The sequence below is a fragment of the Perissodus microlepis genome, chromosome 19 (genome assembly GCF_051167445.1).
Source record: "Perissodus microlepis isolate ML-2025 ecotype Zambia chromosome 19, ASM5116744v1, whole genome shotgun sequence".
Classification (NCBI taxonomy): Eukaryota; Metazoa; Chordata; class Actinopteri; order Cichliformes; family Cichlidae; genus Perissodus; species Perissodus microlepis.
Genome location: NC_140479.1, coordinates 22,835,082 through 22,853,685, shown reverse-complemented (window position 1 = coordinate 22,853,685; position 18,604 = coordinate 22,835,082). Strand labels below are relative to the sequence as shown.

The window sequence follows — 18,604 nt, the reverse complement described above, 5'->3', positions numbered from 1 at the left end:
TAATATCCTCTCTACGTGCCTGTTGAAGGGTGCAGCATGGTGGCTGGCTGTTGCAGTGACACAGATCAGAGGAAATCCTGCCTAGTAAGTCCCCTAGCGCACAAGTTCACGTGTGCTTATAATCCACTGCCTGGGAATAAAAAAAAAAATCTGTCGAAAGACTACAGATTAAGAATAATTATTAAAAAGATCTAGCAAAGAAAAGAACTGATTACTATTTAAAATACATTTTTATCACTCTTTTATAGGTTTTATAGCTTACTTTAAATAAACGGGCTGTAGAGATGTAAATGCAGGCCGAAAAATTGTGTTCTTAAGGTCAAGGATGTCATTAACTTCTTTAAGCATTTGGATGCAAAAAAATACACAATAATGAAATGCAAAGCTGTTACTGTGACAGAAAAATACATTAAAATATATGATCCTTTAAGCTGACAGTGAATGGAAGTTTATTACACAAGTAGAACATTTTAAATACCAATCTAGAAAGCATTTTTTCTGACTGATTAATAGAAAAGGGGAGACATAGGTTTTAACTAAAAAATGTATATGTACATAAAAAATAACCAAAATGTAACCAAATCAAGATGTAACTGAAATAAGAGAATAGTATAATTTAAAGTGAAAGGAATACATTTTATAAAAAATAAAAAGAACAACAGTATGCTAGAAATGCATCTTCTCTTCCTAAAAGGTCAGTTAAAATGTCAGCTTCTCAAATGAAAGAATTCCCGGCTTTGCTCTGTTTTAATACAATTACTGTAATTGAAATTATTGATGTCATGGTCAGTCACAATCAAGCTACATGCTGTGACCATGTCCTTAGGGGACTACAAGATAAATTATAGAAAGAACTCTGTAATTAAGCAAGAAAACAATTTTAGAATTAACTGAAAATAGGGGGAAATTGCTTGCAGCTTATTTGACAAGCAAACAACAAATACATAGCCTAATTACATAGCTACTTCACATAGAGACTCCAAGGTTAATTATTTAATTAGTAAATAATAGCTACAAACGGACTTGAAAATTACTATAAAAAGCTTCTTCTTTTTTTAATGCTGCCATTAGCTAAACCTTTCTAAGTAAACTGCTGGGTGAGGTATGTAAGGGTAGGGGGTCTTGGTGGGTGTGAGGAGAGGAGGTGGGAGTTGTGAGAGCCCACAGATCACGTGGTTTTACGGCCCGCCCTCATCTCTATAAACATAGCGCTGACCTCCGGCGACGACACGCGGCTCCGCACGAGCGAAAGAGACGTTGACTTTTTTGTTTTCAGCGGCTCCAAAGTGCTCCCGGTAAAAGAAAATGCGTCGTTTAAGTCTTATATAAGTCAGCTATGCAAATATGGCTATGTGCATCGGGTGAAGCTTAGCAGCACCTGGTTTGTCGACCATAAAGTAAAGGTTGTCCTAATCTGGACAAGCAAAAACAACGCGGCGCGTAAAAGGAAGAAGACTAGCACTTGAGCAAATCGTCGTTCTGGACGATTTTAAGCATTTATTCTTTTGCCCATTAATTTGAGACAGTTTTCTCATTAGGTACTAGGCAATTTTACAAAGAAAAAAATGGACCGAGGTGGCTGCCAGATGAGTGGCGGCGGTCCTAGTAGTGGAGACGGTAGCGGCCCCGACCGACACGGGATGATCACACTGGAGGACCTGGAGTCTTTCTCGGAGGACCAGCCCGAAGACTCTGGCAATGGGAGTCTCGAAGAAGAAGGCCAGACCATGGAGGAAGACGAAAATCCAGACCGCCTGTTACATTACTGGCAGGAGGTAGCGAGGGGACACCAAGTGGAAGTTTCTCAAGGTGAAAATATACATATATATCTATATTTATATACAGAAATGATGTTGGGGGAATTGTTAAAAACAAAAAAGGTACATGCCAACGTAGCTGACATACACCTTGGCTTTTAGCCTCGTAGTTTTAGTAGCCTACTCTTCCTGTTTCTTTTATAAACTTTAATGTGAGGGATAGAAAGAGCGACAAACAAGTCAAAACAACAGCTAAAGGGATGTTTAATTTTGGCGCTCAATTTTTTTGTTGTTGAAGGATCCACGTACATTGACCTAGATTCCGGTTAGGGACATAGACAAACCTGTTCCAGCCAGAACATTTCTTAATTTCAGACAAGCATGTGTTTAGTTCGTAAAAACAAAAACAAAAAAAACTTGTAAAATTTGTAAATTAGTTTAAAAATGTGAACGTAATAAATGCATGCTAAAATTAAAAACACTTGCGGGCAGAAGGGTTGTAATTAAACGGGAAAAACAATAGGAGGCACACAGAGTTGTGGTTCCTACAGTTTGCCCATGGGGCCTCCAGGATCCCTAGTAAGTGATTTAGTGTATAGGGCTTAAAATCTGTTGTTTTAATGGCTACTACTTTTTATGCTTGAATATTTGCAGATTTATGCCTTTGGCTTACTTGAGTAAATAGTCCATCTGTCACAATAGTAAAGCCACACTTAACTCTTGCACAGGGGGCACAGTGAGTATAGTGAGTTATTCACATCAAATAAATGGTGTGTAAGGCTCAGCTATTGCTACAAAATCATGGACCATGTATGGCACATAAAACAGTCCAGCATATACATCTGTCTGCTTACAACTCAAAATATTCATAATATTGGTTTGCAACATTATAGACACTGTGATATTATGATAGCGGTATTAGGTCAGGGCAACAAATCTAATACTTATGTAGTAATAGCATGTTTGATCTAGTAGTAAATATAGTAATATTAGAGTTTGTGTTAAGATTAAGAGAGATGGGAAATACAAAGTGTACACTCGCAAATTAGACAAGACACATTTGCCACTCACACTGTTAGATGTGCCTAACAGGGTTTTATATATAATATTTGCTTGATTCAGCACTATATCCCTGTTAGAGGAATAACTCGGTAAGGTTACAGAAGTATAAAAACAAAGAATCATAACATGAGCTTGACTGTATTTGTGATTTCACAATGGACCTTTTTTTTAACCTCACAATAACCACATGTGTGATATGTCTGACATAGAATTCATGAAATAAAGCTAACAGATTTGCACTTTGTTAACCCACAATGATCAACTCTGTTTACAGTCACTAGTATTTCCTTAACAATGTTTTGTTTCCTTGTGCCCTGTTCAGCCACAGGCTGTGATAGGTGCATTTTTTTACTTGTGCATTGGTACACCTGCGTTGCTTTATGAACACAAATAAAAAAATTTCAGTCATACCTGGACCTGATAGAAAAAAACGTCCTTTTTTTCCTGAAATTTGGAAAAGAGAGAACACCGAAAACCAATTGTTAAAAGGTGATACACACACATAACCAGCTATATATGTACAACGATTTTTGAAATCATACAAAACAATGCAGGTGTAGGACTCTTATTTCCTTGTTCATTTACTCGCTCAGTTAGACGAGCAGAAGGATGAGAGATGAACTAAGGAGTGTGCTCTATATTCACGACCACAACACAGTTGTTGGTCCATATGGAAATGTGTTTTTATGTGTGCATGATGTATTTACAAAGCGTTTATAATGTTATCAGGGTTGCTCAAGAATGCCTTGTTCATGGTTTTAGGTTTTAAGCAACAACTGAGATGCTGAGTCTGATTTGAATGTGCTATTAAAGTGTTCCTCACATAGCATGTCCGGCACAAAACACACATGCCTCATACAGTCTTTAGGTGTAATTTTAAGTTGCAACATTGCTTTGTGTTTAACTTAAAAGTATTAACCACTGAGAACATTAATTCTGACACCAAATTGGCAAAAGAGGGTCGGTTTATTTTAGTCACTGATTCAATCAGGTCTTCTCGATTCTATTAGCATTCCATTATTTTATTTGGAAAACTATTGGATTGCCTGGTTTTTCCTGGCTCAGAATGCAGGATGACTAAGTTAAAATGGCTTGTCCACATACAGTAAAGGCAACAAGTCTGTGGAACTTTAGTTGATAGAAATCCATGAATTTTCCTGTTTGTGCCTTGACCACTTTTTAAATCAAATGCAATTAATATTTAATATACAAAACCCTAATTAATAACAGCGTAAAAAGAATTTGGCAGCTGCACAAATGAAGAACAATCACAAGGATTTTATGAGTTTCAAAACCCTGTATTCAGATAAATTAAAAATGAATTCTGGCAGTGGTCCCATTTCCAAAATCTTTAGCCATGACTACAGTCTTCATCATTATCCTTTGGATCTGGTTAAAACATAAAAAGGTAACATTACATTTGGTTGTGGGTTTTATGCAGGCGTGCTCAGAATTGCTCTATGCAAAAAAAAAAAAAAAAAAAAAAAAAAAAACCACAACCAAATGTAATCTTACCTTTTTCAGTTCATTCTGCTTTGCTGATTACTAACAAATGTTGCAAACTTGTAGTTTTCTAAGTTTGATTTTAGCATGTGAATTCAGACGTTGTGCTCGGCAGGAGCCGACAACAAAAACAGTAGTCTCGTACTCAGAAGTCTTTCAAGTCACTGGTGATCGCAGATCTTGGAGACAGAGACCTGAACAATAAGCCTATTGAGATAAGTTAAACTTCAACATTTTAATTCCTGCTCGACAGCAATAAAACCTGCCCTATGGGGCACTAAACCAAATCACAGGCTTCTTATTAGTTCAGCCTCTGTATGTCAGAATACATGGATTCTTTTAGGCTGAGTACAGTTTACATGTCTATACTTCAGGATATGTGCAACTCAAATTATTTAACAAAAGTAATTGTTTTTATTAAATATTATGTAGTGGCAAGGAGCTTAAGAAAATTAGATGTACTTAGGAAAACTATATTTTATAACAATTCAAAGAATTTAATTATCTACTATCACCTTTAGATACCCAATCATTTAGTTTCTAACCATCTGCTATTTGTCTCTTTGGCTGCCCTTAGGGAATCCAGTAACAGACTGGCACATCCTCCTCCCTCTGTTCCCTGACCGCAGCACTAATTGAGGACAAAATCCCTTGCTGGGCCTTTCTGACTCAGAGGGGATTAAATACCTTGCCTATGCTGGTACTGAGGTTGTGGCCTCACTGTCGTACTAAGGGGACAAGCCTAGGCCACAGTAAACTGCTTTGCTCTAATTGGGACTGAGACCAGTGCTGCTGTTTTAAAATAGTAATAATTTGACCAGTAACCAGATTATTAAAATTCCCGATGCTGATAACAGACCAGATGTTTTTGATATTTCATGGGGGGGTGTTGTTGTTGTTCTTCATTTACCTTCCAGCCAGTTACACACGAGGTCAGTGACAGAGATTTATGAAGATATGACATCAAAAGCAATGTGCCATAATGGATAAACCTTGGCCAATGGCACCATTTAATCACTTCTTATTTTCCAGTAGGCCAATGTTCAGCTGGTGAATGAACACATCATTGATCAATATATTGTAACTGGTATCCATAGCAACCGGTTTCATTAGAGGTTTTGTTTGTTTGTTTTATCGACTCTTTCAGGATACCCTGCTGTCACTACAGGAAAGTCCTTTAGACTGTAATTTTCATGCTGGAGACAAAGATGATAATTGACTCACTGAAGAGTAAAATGAGGTCAAGAGAGCAGATATAACCAGCTGTGATGGAGGGATGAAGAGTTTCTAGCATGTAAACAAGATGAATGTTCATGCCACTTTGAGCTCACTCAACACCCACTGCATGGTGTGTTTAACTTTACATCAGTGACTATCCAATGAACCAAGCTGATCGCTGACATGCCATAGTGTCCCTTAAGATTGACAGTATCACACAAATTTAAATGAAATTTAAGAAAAACAAAACAAATTCAGTAGTTATGTCTGTTTTTCCAAGCTTATCTAATATGACAATGAAGGATTTGGCACACGCAGTGGTCTTACTAAGTTTGTACTAAAGCTGTTGTAACTTCTGTTACAACAACTTTAGTAGATAGTATTAACTTCAAAAACTAAGTACTAACTTCAGATGCTGAAACTATTTTTGTGCAGTGTTTTTGGTTTCTCTGTGATCTTTAGTAAAGCCAAAAATGCATGAGGTTTCCATGTCACAGACTGGACAAGGGTCCAGCAACACATACAGTACATAATAGGGGGACATATTAACAGAATTTAAAACCAAAATAACTAAAACAACAATGACATGAGCACGATTACATCGATTAGAGGTTCTTGTCGGCTTTGATTAATTTTTGATTAATTGCTCAGGCTAGCTTCCAGCCAAACATCCTCATTTGAGTCCAGCCTGATGCTTTATAACAAATGTTTAAGTGATGAAATAGTTTTGATTAACAAGTTGCAATTTGTTATGTATGTACAATTGGCAACTACAAGGGGAGTGAAATGGAGGTTAGTGGAACAGGAGGCACACTGAAAGTGGGACGTGACTACAGCTCTGTATTGGTTAGAAAGCTCAGGTACAAAAACAAGCATTTGTGTTGACTGTTCTGCATCAACACTGAGAAGCTTTGGAAGTCCTGCCATTGAAACTGATGAGTTTGCTTGATTGTGCAAGCAGTACATGCCTGCACGTGTGTTGGTGAGGGTGGGGGCGAGGCTGTCGTAGATAAAATTTTAGAAATTAAAACATTTTATTGTTCATTCTGGGTCCCTGCTCCTAAATCTGGTTAACTATTTAATGAGGAAACTGCAAAACAACAAACAAAAAAATTTCAAAAAAAATAAAAAATATATATATACATATGTTGAAAAATGGCATATTTTCTTTGATTACAATCTGGTGACTGACTACCAAAGAAGTTTTGTTCCCTTTTGTTCCCTCAGTAATGTTTGTAAATAAGAAACCTGTCTGTACAGTTGCTGTTTTGGCTGCAGCACAAAGTTCGTTTTTTGGGGGGGTTTTAAAATGCACTTTGCCACTTCATTTTGCATAACTAGTGAAAAACAAGGATTTCATAAGCTACAAAAACTTTTATTGGCAATTAATTAGAAATTTAGTGGTGCTAATGCCAAAACCTTTTTGCCAGGACTGCACAGCGTAGCGCTTCATGAGATCCTACTAAATATTTAGACACTCTTTGTCTGTTACGTGCGTCAGTCTGCTTTCTCTGTTGCCAAGTAATTGATCCCCTAAATAACACACATCTCTCTGACCTTGTTGCCCTCATGATATTGAGTGATAAAATGTGATTGAATTGGATTCACCTTAAGTGCCTGGTGTTTGATTCTTCATTTCTGTAGTGATGTTAAGTTTGAGGATAAGTAGCCCTTTGGTAGTTGTAATCAGCGGCGTGTACACTAGTCTTTTTTTTGTTTGTTTGTTTTTTGCAATTCATTTTCTGTTTGTTTAATAAATTAACTAAATGAAATGAATGAGCATAAAATACTGCAAAGTGCCAAGGCATCACTAGTGCTGTAAAAGAGCAGGTGAATAAGGTTTCAAAACCATTGGCCAGTGCTGTAGTCTCTCTCAGTTAATACCAGTCTATACCTGGCCTTGGGCAGCTTTAGTCAATGTTCCCTTCCATCAGCTCTAATAAACATAACTCTCTTCAACATCCTGGCACAATGCTCTTCCCAGCTGGCAGCGCTTTCTCCCTCAAACTAACAACACTGCCAGCCAACAGATTACTGCAACTGAGGACATTTCGCACAGATAAGAGGGCACACTGCACATTTTTATACAATGCAAGAGATAATATGTACTATTTGGACATCATAGTAGGGAGTTGCGTGACTATACACATTTGTATTAATGCATTTTAATTTCCTTAGCATGGAAGGCCGAATATGGTATCAAGAAAAAGCCTGTTACTGAATTCCCAGTACACAGGCTCAGTTGGGTGTATCAAACTGCCACAAACATGTTATGTTTGTCTGTTTGACAGATATGGCAGAACCCATTCAACAGCTAAGCACCAATAACCAAGGACGCAGTCACAGAGAGCAGGTCCCATTTACCCTCCTTGGACGCAAAGAGAAGGTATCACTGGCTTTTACTACTTTGGATATAATCACCATCTTCCTATACATTTTAATGTTCTGCATAAATGACAAAAGAGAGCAGCTGCCAAATAGGTCACCCAGTTTAAAGGACTGGAACATTTATACCCTCCAAGTATTTGAAGGGTCCATCAAAAAGTTGAGTATACTCTACATAAGAAAGACTGTAAACTACTTAATACAGTGGAGCCATGTTTTTGTCAATAAACCTAAACATGATTAAGCTCATAGCAAGTTTATGTAAATATAATTATATATTTAAGTCTGACATTATTATTATTATTATTACACCTGAATTACAATCCCCCCCCCATTGTACTACAACACATGTAGGATTTGTACAAATAAATCCTACATGTAAACGACTACTCTCTACAGATATCCAATAAAAAACAAAAACACAAATGTCAATCTACAGTCACGTACATGTTTTCTCTGTGTGAGGGTCAGATCTTTATTTCTGTCAAAGTGATCGTGTCACCCAAAGCTGTTTAAAGTCCTTTGTGGACTGTATAAATAAAATAGGCTAATTGGTTTAACTTGAGTTAATTAGTTAATTAAAACTTGGCCGGAGACTCCAGTTAAACAAAGGGCAGTCACGGCACGCTATTCTTAGAGCAGTTTTGGGCACCTTGTAAATCACACATTTTGCTAACATCCAGAGTCCAGTTTCCTTCCTGAATCCTGGCATAAAACATTCTGTCATTTTGAGTAGATTTTAGATTTACAGATCGCACAACCGTAAGTGAAGAAAAATAAGATTGTTGTACCTGCTTAAGAAAAGTTTCCTATGCATTTAAGAACAAGTTTTAAAAAAAATACCAAGTGAATAGAACTGAGGGAGTTTTGTAGTAAATAAGAGGTTAATTTTATTTGGAAAGCTTAGTGAAGACTCAATTAAAAAAGAAACCTGAGTGCATAATTTGCCTTTGTAAAACCTGTAACCTTATTTTAAAAAAGGAAAGAAAATGTGGGTAAAACAAATAATTTTGATTTGAAGTATTTAATATTCACAAGACGTGCTACTTTTATGTACGCTTAAAAGGCCAACCACTGTACTTGGTTTCTTGAAATATGCAGATCTGCAGACATTCGTGTCCACAGCAGTCAAAACCTTTGCTCCGACTACCAGAGTATTCCTAGGATGTTTATGTTTTTGTCTGTGTTTTCTTTGTCAGTGTGGTGAGATCCTGTATGAGAAACGCCACTATGAAAAGGGTCACTGGGCTTGTATAATAATGCGTGAGGAGACGTATGAACAGAGCATTTGCTATGGCTTTATGAGGATAATGAGATACATCTGCCAACACAACTCCTTAGGTGAGTCCGGAAGCAAGAGACTGTTTTACGCATACGATTAGAGGCTGGCAAGCTGATTTAAGCTATTCCTTATATCAGCCTGACAGTGATACTTTGCTTTTGTCTACTTGTAGGTGACTATCTGGGCATGACGCTGCCTATTGTAACAGTGGTGCGCACAGATGAGAATCATTCTGTAATGTCCCCTGATGTCACTGTGGCTTACTACCTTCCCACTGAGCACCAGGCCCAGCCCCCCCAACCTCACGACAGCGACATTGTCATTGAGATCTGGCCTGCCACTGTTGTATATACGAGGTTAGTAGCTTAAAAAAAAACTTTTCTAAATGAGCTCCCTCCTTTTGTTACTGACTTTACAGTAAGTGATTATTAAGGTTAGAATTTGTGCTTGGTTTTACACTTATAGATCACTCCTTCCCTCTTCCAGAGCCTTTAGCGGTCCCACCAATGAAGTGACCATCATAAACCAGATAAGCACCTTGGCCGAGTTGCTGGAGTCTCCAGGAGTGTGTGTCAACGACTCATTCATCGTGGCCGGCTACACCAACCCTGCTCACAGCAACCGTCAGAATGAAATCTGGTTTTTAGAGCGGCGCTAAGGGAGAGCAGGATTACGTGGCATCCTACCTCTGACCCTTAACCCTCATAAAGACTACCTTAACACTGCCCCAGCTTAGCTACAGCCTCAGGTGCAACATCGTCGTCAGTCACCACCACTACTACCTGAAATGACCACCAGCCTAGCAACACTCCAGAACCATCTGGTTTCATCTTTAAATGACAACAAGTTCAACCTCAGTCAGTTTTCCTTTCTGTTCATTTTAGTTAGATCATTTGGCACACAAGAACTGAACTCAACCATTGCCATAGCCTTGTGAACACTACTCAGATGATAGGGTGAAGTGTAGCATTTACTCCTGCTTAAAGATGGCTAACAACCTTTTCCTAAGCACACAGCCCACTAAGTGGTGTCAGAAACATGCAACGGCCTGCTCATCTGCAGAGGAGTCAGGTTTCGTGGTGGACATGCAGCCTTATTGTGCTCCCTTCTTTTTTGTTGCGCAGCCACAATGTCTTGTTATGGAATGACGCCATCATTCTCTTGCTTATTGAGGCATTTACAGCTCTGCCACAGTTGATCCACTGTTACTTTACCTCTGGATTACATACTTCATTACAGATTATAGGTTTGTGATAACAGTCACACAGCATATTCTGCATATTCAGCAAAAAGTGCAATATTTATTATTATTTATTAGATATCCATAACATCCATAACAACATGGCAGTACCTGGGCCACTAACCTAACCCAATCTAGGTGCGTTCAGTTGATGAAAGTTTAGGAGGGGATTCTGCAGCATCCATCTTGACCTGAACTAGTGGCTTTAACCATAAATAAGCTTGACACAAACGGTGACGTTAATTTAGAAAACAAGCACTTTTGAACGTAACTTGTTCATGTGTGTTTACACTTGAATGTAAATCTACGGGACAAGGGGGTAACACACAGATCACTTCTACAAACCAAATGCTGAAACACTCACTGATTATATATATATATATATATATATATATATATATACACACATACATATACATACATATTTATTTATTTTTTGCTGAATGACAATCATACAGTACTTATAGATTATATACATCCTTTTCTCTTAAGAAAATAATGCAGTGTAACGCATTCCTCATGTTTCAGGTCTTGTACACACACAAGTAGTTACCCAAGTACCTCTTTTTATGCTTTAAAAATAAACAAAAAACTACTTGTTAGTATTAGTCATCATTCACTAACAATTGCAAATACTACTGCTGCTGAGTAGAGACGATGCAAACTCGTTAAGAGATACACAACAGAGAATATAAATGTGATAAAAACAGAAGGCGCAATTCTGATTCAGTTAAACTCATCTTCTATCAAAAGAGGAGTCTATAAAGGGATTGATGGTTTTCTTCATTATATTTTAATATAAAATCATTAAACAAGTTAATTGGGAACTCCCAGCTAACCCTGCAGTTTGCAATAACAGGGATTTTTCTCTTCTGGAAATAAGAGAATCTCTCTTCCAGTGAGATAAACCTGGTAAAGAATTGGCCAAATTATCACAGTGTGAGGATTTTTACCAGAACATTTGTAGCTTTTTTTCTTTCTTTTTTTTTTATGTAGGAAAATACAAGGTAAAAATGATCATTGTGTGAAACGGAGAGCATTACAATTAAGAAAGTTGGTATTGGGTTGGGGAGGTTGCCCAGTCTTAATCTCAAGAAGAACCAGTTAACATCAGTGCATCCAAATCCAAAGACTTTATTCTGCATTAAATGATTGTAGCATTGCTATGATACTCTGTGACATCTGTAGGGTGTAAACTCTTGCAAAGCCATGTTACGTGTAGGTCGGTATTCCCTCTAAGAGCCTAGTTACATAGTAACTGCAAGTGTCTGGATTTAATTTGTTTTTGCTTTTTTTTTTTTTTCTAGTGTTCTACAAAAGTGTTATGTAATGTGAAAATTAAAGTGTACCAACATGAGCTACTGTAGTTTTTTTTGTTTAATAAAAATGTGCTTGTCTCCTGTCTTTTCAAATCTACTCTGGTGAAGTTTTTACAAGGTTGACATACACGGAGCTTGAGCTCTGCGCAGCTTTTGGCATATTCATGAAGAATTTAGTTTTATTAAATAACGCCCAGTCTTGTGAGTCAGATGAGCTGATGATAAAGCTCCAGATTTACTACGTAAACTGTTTGGATACAAAGTAGCTGCAGACAAAATTACTCTACTCCTTGCCAAGTACAGTCTAAATAAACAGTCTGAGAAAGGGCAAAAGTCAGATCACTTCATATGCTACCAATTAACCCCACCACACACACGCGCATTATGAATTACAAATACAACAAATGAGAGGTTTGATTATTTCAATAACAAAAAAAAGTAGTCAGCAGGCCAGCAGAGACAAAACATGAGGAATAGATTGTGTTATCTGTTGGTGTGCCAAGAAAAACCTAAGGCTGCAAAGCAAATAGCTTCCAGGACCCATTATACTTTTATTTTACCTCCAGGGGACTATTCTCTCTTTTTTGTGGTGTCAAGCATATTAAATAAAAGGTGTCACACCCTGTTTAGGTCTGAAATGTAGGACATAATCCATTTCCAAACATAGTGTTGAGTTACTGGAGCAAAGTAATTACACACTCCAAAAATAAGGACACAGGCAGTATACAGTAGTCTATCATAGTGCTGCTCGTGGGACAATGCAGCACACTGTGTAATGCCTAAAAGAAATAAAGCCAGCTGACTGGAATTGCATGAAGGCTTAAAGAGTTTTTAGCTTGCAGATGAGACTGAGTAATAATACTGTAATAGATAGTTTTAGTCATAAATATAACCTCATTTAGGTTAATTCATTCTTGTTGGGCAAATTGTTCTTTAATGCATACCTACAGCTCCCATAACAACAACCATAAAAGGTGTAAGCTTTAAGCCAAATATCTTCTGAGCTCAGTGGCCTTTAGATGTGCCGTCATTAAATCCGCACTTAATCGAACCGCAAGAGAAATGCGACTCAAGTCGATATATGGGCAAGCACTGGCCTTTCTAATGTCTGAGCCAAAAACTGGAGGAAAAATCAGAAAAAGCACCTGTATGCATGACTGCTTCATTTTTCTGATTTGTTTAACAGTTACTAAATTGTGCTTGCATGACTGCAATAATGAATACAAAATAACCCAATGTTTTGGCAGTGGAAAATGGATTTCAGCAGGTTACCAACATCCTCCAATCATAGAGTAATATGAAGAGAAAGAAAAAAACTAAAAGACAAAAAAAAAGGAACTCTGCCCTGATAACAATAAAGAGAGAATTAGAAGGAAAAGACTAAAAAGGAAGATAGTGCAACACAGTAAAGGAAAAAAAATACAGCGGGTCTAAAATTTCAAATGTCACATTCCTGTTATCCAGCCAGCTGAGACAAATGAAGTGGAGCTGCACATTTAAAGTGCAGAAGACACAAACAGTGAACTAACCCGTGATGAGGAGAGAGCCAATAAGTCTACCAGCACTAAAAGCTAGACCACTGAGTGTAACAGGATGTGGCTTTCAGGACAAATCAATCAATTTAATATGAAGTGACCCAGAAAGAACCTCACAGGAAGGAGAAAGAGGTGAAGCTGAAAAAGTTTTTACAGCTGAGGAGTTCTGTTTTTTTAATAGCAGAAGGAAGCCAAAAATTACCACAAGGTGGCAGTAAAGCACCAAAGGAAAAAATCTTAGCTACTCTACAGCAGCGGTCTCCAATATTTTTTGCGCCACGGACCGGTTTATGCCCGACAATATTTTCATGGACCGGCCTTTAAGGTGTCGCGGATAAATACAACAAAATAAAACTAGTGCCGGTACCGAAAAAAAGAAAATTTATTCATAACACAGGTGAAAAGACCCAGGAAAACCGAGTAAACGATAAAAACGGTAACAAAATAACACTGAAAACCGATAAAAACCCTGAAAACGATACATTTCACACCTGAGCCTCAACTCTCGCGGCCCGGTACCAAACGACTCACGGACCGGTACCCGTCCGAGGCCCGGGGGTTGGGGACCGCTGCTCTACAGAATAATGAAAGAAAGCACAGGCAGACAAAAAGCAAAGAAAGTGGAAGTTAGTATAAAACTAACTTCCAAAAAATATATAATAAAGTCATGGACTGGATTCTTTCAAACACTGTGCATACAGAAACGCACCATTGACACTTCATTATTTACCTATCACATCACACAGAAACAGCAACCGCCTTCCTCTGGAAGATATTGTATCTGCCACTCTGTAAAAGCTGCTCCAAAACAGCTTGAAAAACACAATAAAGAGCCTAAGGTATTGAACCTAGCATCCAAACATCCTTGGGACATATCAGAATAAACCCCATCTGTGCAACAACCCACCAACCCAAACAATCCAACAACTATGTCCTCATGCCAGACACCACCACATAACACACCCTGCCTAAAATCCATGAATGCACTCCATGTTTTGACAGCAGAAAACAACCATACATAATATTTGGCAGATTTTTTTTTAAATGTACCCCTAGTCAGTGCATGTTGGTTGTGGAAACAAGCAGCTTATGTGTTTTGCACAAAATAAAAGAACTGACATTTTTTATTCCTTGTAGAATTACATTTTTAAGAAGTATAAACAATGTCCTGATCAGAGCAGAGACAAAAAACATGACAAATCATTTGCTGCCCCTACCTGCAGGTAGCGTGTCTGGTAAGCTGAAAGGGCCTCACCCAGAGGAACCACAACTTTCTCCACATTGCGCTGGTGGGAGTGAGCCCGGATGTCAGGACTGTCTTCTGAACGTAGCTCAATATGGGAGATGAGCAAATTGGAGATCACAGATTGCACCGACTGGAAGGATGAAGTGAGGCGGATTGCAGATTAAAGTCTACTCACTTTTAGGTCACAGCGCAGAAAAAAAAAAGTGCATCTTTCTCACCTTTGTATCTCCTCCTGGGGTGGCGCTAAGAGCCAGTATGCGGAACTGCAAAGTCTGGCTGCCGAGCAGTTTGATGACCTAATGAAGAAGACCAAGCGTTAGACATCATCTCCACTAAATCTGGACAGTTTACATAACTTTTACTGCAAAAAACCCAAAACTAACCATTAAGATTTAGTTCTTAGTTCTTTAGTTCACACTTATACAACTTCATGATGTCAAGCTTTGATTATTTCTCCAAAGTGTGTGTACCTGGCAGTAAGCATGGTTGCCCAGCGCTTTGTGTGCTTCATCGATCACCACGCACTTGACCTGCTGGGCTGGGCAGGTGTCTCTGGACAGATCATTAACCATGACCTGAGGTGTGAGGAAGAAGACCCGCTTGGACCTCCAAACCTCTTGTCTCTGCTTTGCTGCTGTGCTACCTATGAAGCGGTAGGTGCAGAATTTGAAAAGGGGGAAGATGAGTGTTGTGCATCAGATTTTATGTGATTTTTTGTTTTTACCTGTCAGCTCAGCCATGTGTGCTTGTGGGATCCCCATCACTTTATAACAGGCCTCAATCTGTTGGGCCACTAGAGGCTTGGTGGGAGCCATGAAAACAATCTTGCCTGATGGATACCAGCGATAGAAATTGTACATAACCACAGAAGCTATAAAGGTCTTTCCCAGACCAGTGGGAAGACATACCAGAGTGTTCTGAAAGAGGGCAGCCTCTGATATCTTCAGCTGGTACTCCCTGATAGGATAGTTGGTCGGGTAGATCCATACCTTAGCTGAGGAACTGTCAAAGCCAGGGAAGTCAGGATATGTCTGCCCACCTGAGGGGGTTAGAGAGAACGTGGGCTCTTCTGTTCTGGCAGGGTTGCCATGCTGGAAACATTTAGCATTATCAAGCTGGAGGCTTCTTTCAGCTTCATACACGGCGACCACCATCAGATCATCGTCTTCATCTTCATACGCAGGCGTGGGGTCCACAGTCCCCACTGGGTTCGCTAATGTATATGCTGACCCCTGACCATTTTCAGACCAGAGGGGATAAGAAGGAAGGTGTGATGTAGCTACCTGGGGACTGCTGCCTGGAGTTGTTCTGGGGCGCCCAGCAGCATTTTTGCCATCTTTTATCGGGTTAACAACTTTGTTTTGGGAGACGGAGACACCCCAAGTCTGAAATAAAGTCTTCTGGTTTGAACCGCCACTCATTTTCATTACCGGCGGCGAAAAACTTTAAGGGAAAAACGCCATGTGACGAGCAGCAACATTGCAAGAAGACTGTCTAGAACACAAACACCCGGTCATTTCCGCTGACGTTTTCCAAAATAAATCACTTCACGTTGAGAAAACTTGTTTTACACAACTATTTATGGTTCATATATTTGTAAACTGTACAAAAAATGACACTTATGACCATATATGAAAGGTTAATCTGAAAATATGTAAATATGTTGTTATATCTTACAAGGGCAACCTTTTATTTTTTAGATTTGGCACAGGAAGTAAATAAAAGCTTTGAGTTACGCTCCCGCTCTCCGTAGCGGCATAGTCATGTTACCATAGCAATGGAGAGAAGCAAATGGGAGAAAACAATCGTAAATTTACAGGTAATTTATCTGCTGTCGATACATGTTTATAGGCAGAGTAATTTTTCAACAGTGTGTCTTTTCTGTGCTACGTTTAGCATCCTAACCACTCTTGCTTTCTCAGGAAAACAGGTGCTAACGTCTGCTATAGTTAGCATTCATATGATAGTGAGACTACAATTAATCCTTTCCTCGCCACAGGCATGTGCGCGTGGATATCTGGTAAGGAAAGAAGTCTGCAAAGCACGCGAAGACTTTGAAGATATCGTGAAGGAGATTGACGGGTGCCTGACGCATTTAAAGTGGACGGACACGCTTATCTCTATTCCCCAGTTCATAGACACGGTAAGTGGCTTTTATGCGAATAAGGGTGACGTTTAATAACCCACATACAAAATGTTCTCATGCATTTGCTTTTTGCTTTTTCAGGGCAGCCTACGTCCACTACCCAGCAGCCCTGCCACTAAGCCTCTAGATCCAGAGACAGATGTCAGTGCTACTCCCCAGATCCCTGCACCCTCACCAGAGAACAGAGATCATCACTGTGCCCTGCTAGAGAAGACAGAAGCAGAGAGAGATGATTCACAGACCTGTTTACCCAGCAGCAGCTCTATTAGAGGGGAAGGAGAGGGCCAAAGACAAAGCGGTGTGGTGGAGAGCACAGCAGGGTCGTCATCTGTCTGGAGCAGTGTTGAGTTAGATATGAACTATGCTCAGTCTCATAAAGGTATATTAAAGTTGCACACAAAGTGGAGCCATGTTGTGTGTGTGTGTGTAGGTGTTTTAAAAAATATTGCCTCTTGTTCAGTCTTTAAGAAATTTACAGTCACAATTTTCAAGATTCAAAGAAGATGCATTCACACAGTACTTAATTTAGTTATAAGGGCTGGTAACTCCCAAAAGGATTAACAAATCTCTTTGGGATTCCTTCTGCCAAATCAAACATGTGTAGTTACCTGCTGTGGTGACCCGTTGTGAATAAAAGAGAAGCCTAATGTAGCTTTTGCCTCTAAAAATAGAATCACAGAAGCTTAAAAAGTAGAATGCAATCAGTGTTCACCTGCATTAATTACAGTTTGTCTAGCCTCAAATGTGTTAATCCAAAACTGAATTTGGTGAAACCTTTTGAGCCGTTTCGAATTTGCCATCCCTCCATCAGGTTCTCGTCGGTACTGCTTGACTCAGGAGGTGCCCCGTACCCCAGAGGCCCTGCGTTTCCATAGAAACACCCTGACCATGGAGCTGCTCTGGCTTCAGCAGGCCATTGACAGCAGGAAAAAGGTAAGGCGAAGAAAGAGAGAGATGTAGTGCTTCCCTACGTTTATTCAGCAGTGACAGTCTCCCGCTGTAATAAAATTGCTTCTGCTCCATAGTGGAATTTATTTACTGGTTCCCATAATAAGTTCATCCAGCAGGTCTGAGAAGCAACCTTCGTTCTAGAGCCTACATCCAACAATCAGATAACAAATGTTAATTTTGCAGTAAGTGTCAACAGTGACTTATTACGGACAGTCCAAACCCCCCAGCTACAAACGTGCACGCTGGATGGTTCGGCCTATTTTCTCCCATGTATTAAGCGTGTAAATCAGGTGGAAGCATGTTTAGCTGTCGGCACCCTTTACCCTCACACTGAGAGCTGATTTAAATCCTTTAATTTATCTTTAACACATTTCGTTGCTTCCGTGAGGCGCCCTTCAGCACCAGAGTGTGTAAATTTGCCAAGATGTGGAGCAACACTTTTTATAGATGTGTTGTCATGCACTGAGAATGCACTCATCCAGACATGCAGAAGAACGTGTTACTTTTAGTGACTGTTTTCTTTCTTTTTTCCTACAGTACTTGTCGCTGAAGGATAAACTTAGCGCGTCCTGATGGCATCGTTACCACGAACTGGACTTAAACATGTGGGAGTGATGCCTTCATGTACACAGGAACCTGCTGCACTGAGTACCTTTTTCGTGTTTGGCATAAGTTAATAAACCTGTATATTGTGTATTTTCATGTATATAAATAAAATAAATGTTATTTTTCTACAACGTTTTCTTTGTTGTGCTGTCTACCGCTTGGGCTTCACTTGGAGCATTAACTGTGCCAGTTTTAGATGGTTTACAATTGTGCATGGAGAAGTTTTGTTCACTAAAGTCCAGGTGAGCATGCTTCCCAGGAGCTCATATTTCTGAGCTATCACTATCACTCATTTCATTAGGAAATTATCCTTCAAATGTTCACAGCAATCTCCTATTAAACACCTGTTGTCCT

General features: G+C 39.1%; 3 protein-coding genes across 5 annotated transcripts in view; 2 read left to right on the top strand and 1 right to left on the bottom strand.

Moving 5' to 3' along the window:
• fancm (FA complementation group M) overlaps nucleotides 1-16,054 on the bottom strand; it is a 38,864-nt gene extending 22,810 nt beyond the window's left edge. For both annotated transcript variants that reach the window (XM_084914033.1, XM_084914034.1), the window contains exons 1-4: nucleotides 15,272-16,054; nucleotides 15,018-15,190; nucleotides 14,766-14,843; nucleotides 14,519-14,677 (exon numbers count right to left, since the gene is read on the bottom strand). In XM_084914033.1, the coding sequence (XP_084770159.1) occupies nucleotides 14,519-14,677; nucleotides 14,766-14,843; nucleotides 15,018-15,190; nucleotides 15,272-15,974 (1,113 nt within the window). In that variant the 5' untranslated portion in view covers nucleotides 15,975-16,054. The remainder of the gene's footprint in view (nucleotides 1-14,518; nucleotides 14,678-14,765; nucleotides 14,844-15,017; nucleotides 15,191-15,271) is intronic.
• soul3 (heme-binding protein soul3) lies at nucleotides 1,203-11,859 on the top strand. Of its 2 annotated transcripts, none has more exons than XM_084914042.1 (5): nucleotides 1,203-1,809; nucleotides 7,832-7,926; nucleotides 9,125-9,266; nucleotides 9,380-9,563; nucleotides 9,694-11,859. In XM_084914042.1, exons 1-5 carry the CDS (start codon nucleotides 1,566-1,568, stop codon nucleotides 9,863-9,865), a joined length of 837 nt encoding a protein of 278 aa, XP_084770168.1. In that variant the 5' UTR covers nucleotides 1,203-1,565; the 3' UTR covers nucleotides 9,866-11,859. The 2 variants fall into 2 exon arrangements, with proteins under 2 accessions (XP_084770168.1, XP_084770167.1); XM_084914041.1 differs by having other exon boundaries at nucleotides 9,673-11,859.
• A 206-nt stretch (nucleotides 16,055-16,260) lies between the features above and the next one.
• iqcc (IQ motif containing C) lies at nucleotides 16,261-18,364 on the top strand. Its single transcript, XM_084913929.1, has 5 exons — nucleotides 16,261-16,366; nucleotides 16,547-16,690; nucleotides 16,775-17,072; nucleotides 17,505-17,626; nucleotides 18,182-18,364. The coding sequence occupies exons 1-5, from the start codon at nucleotides 16,325-16,327 to the stop codon at nucleotides 18,215-18,217; spliced, it is 642 nt and encodes a 213-aa protein (XP_084770055.1). The 5' UTR covers nucleotides 16,261-16,324; the 3' UTR covers nucleotides 18,218-18,364.
• Nucleotides 18,365-18,604: the final 240 nt, after the last annotated feature.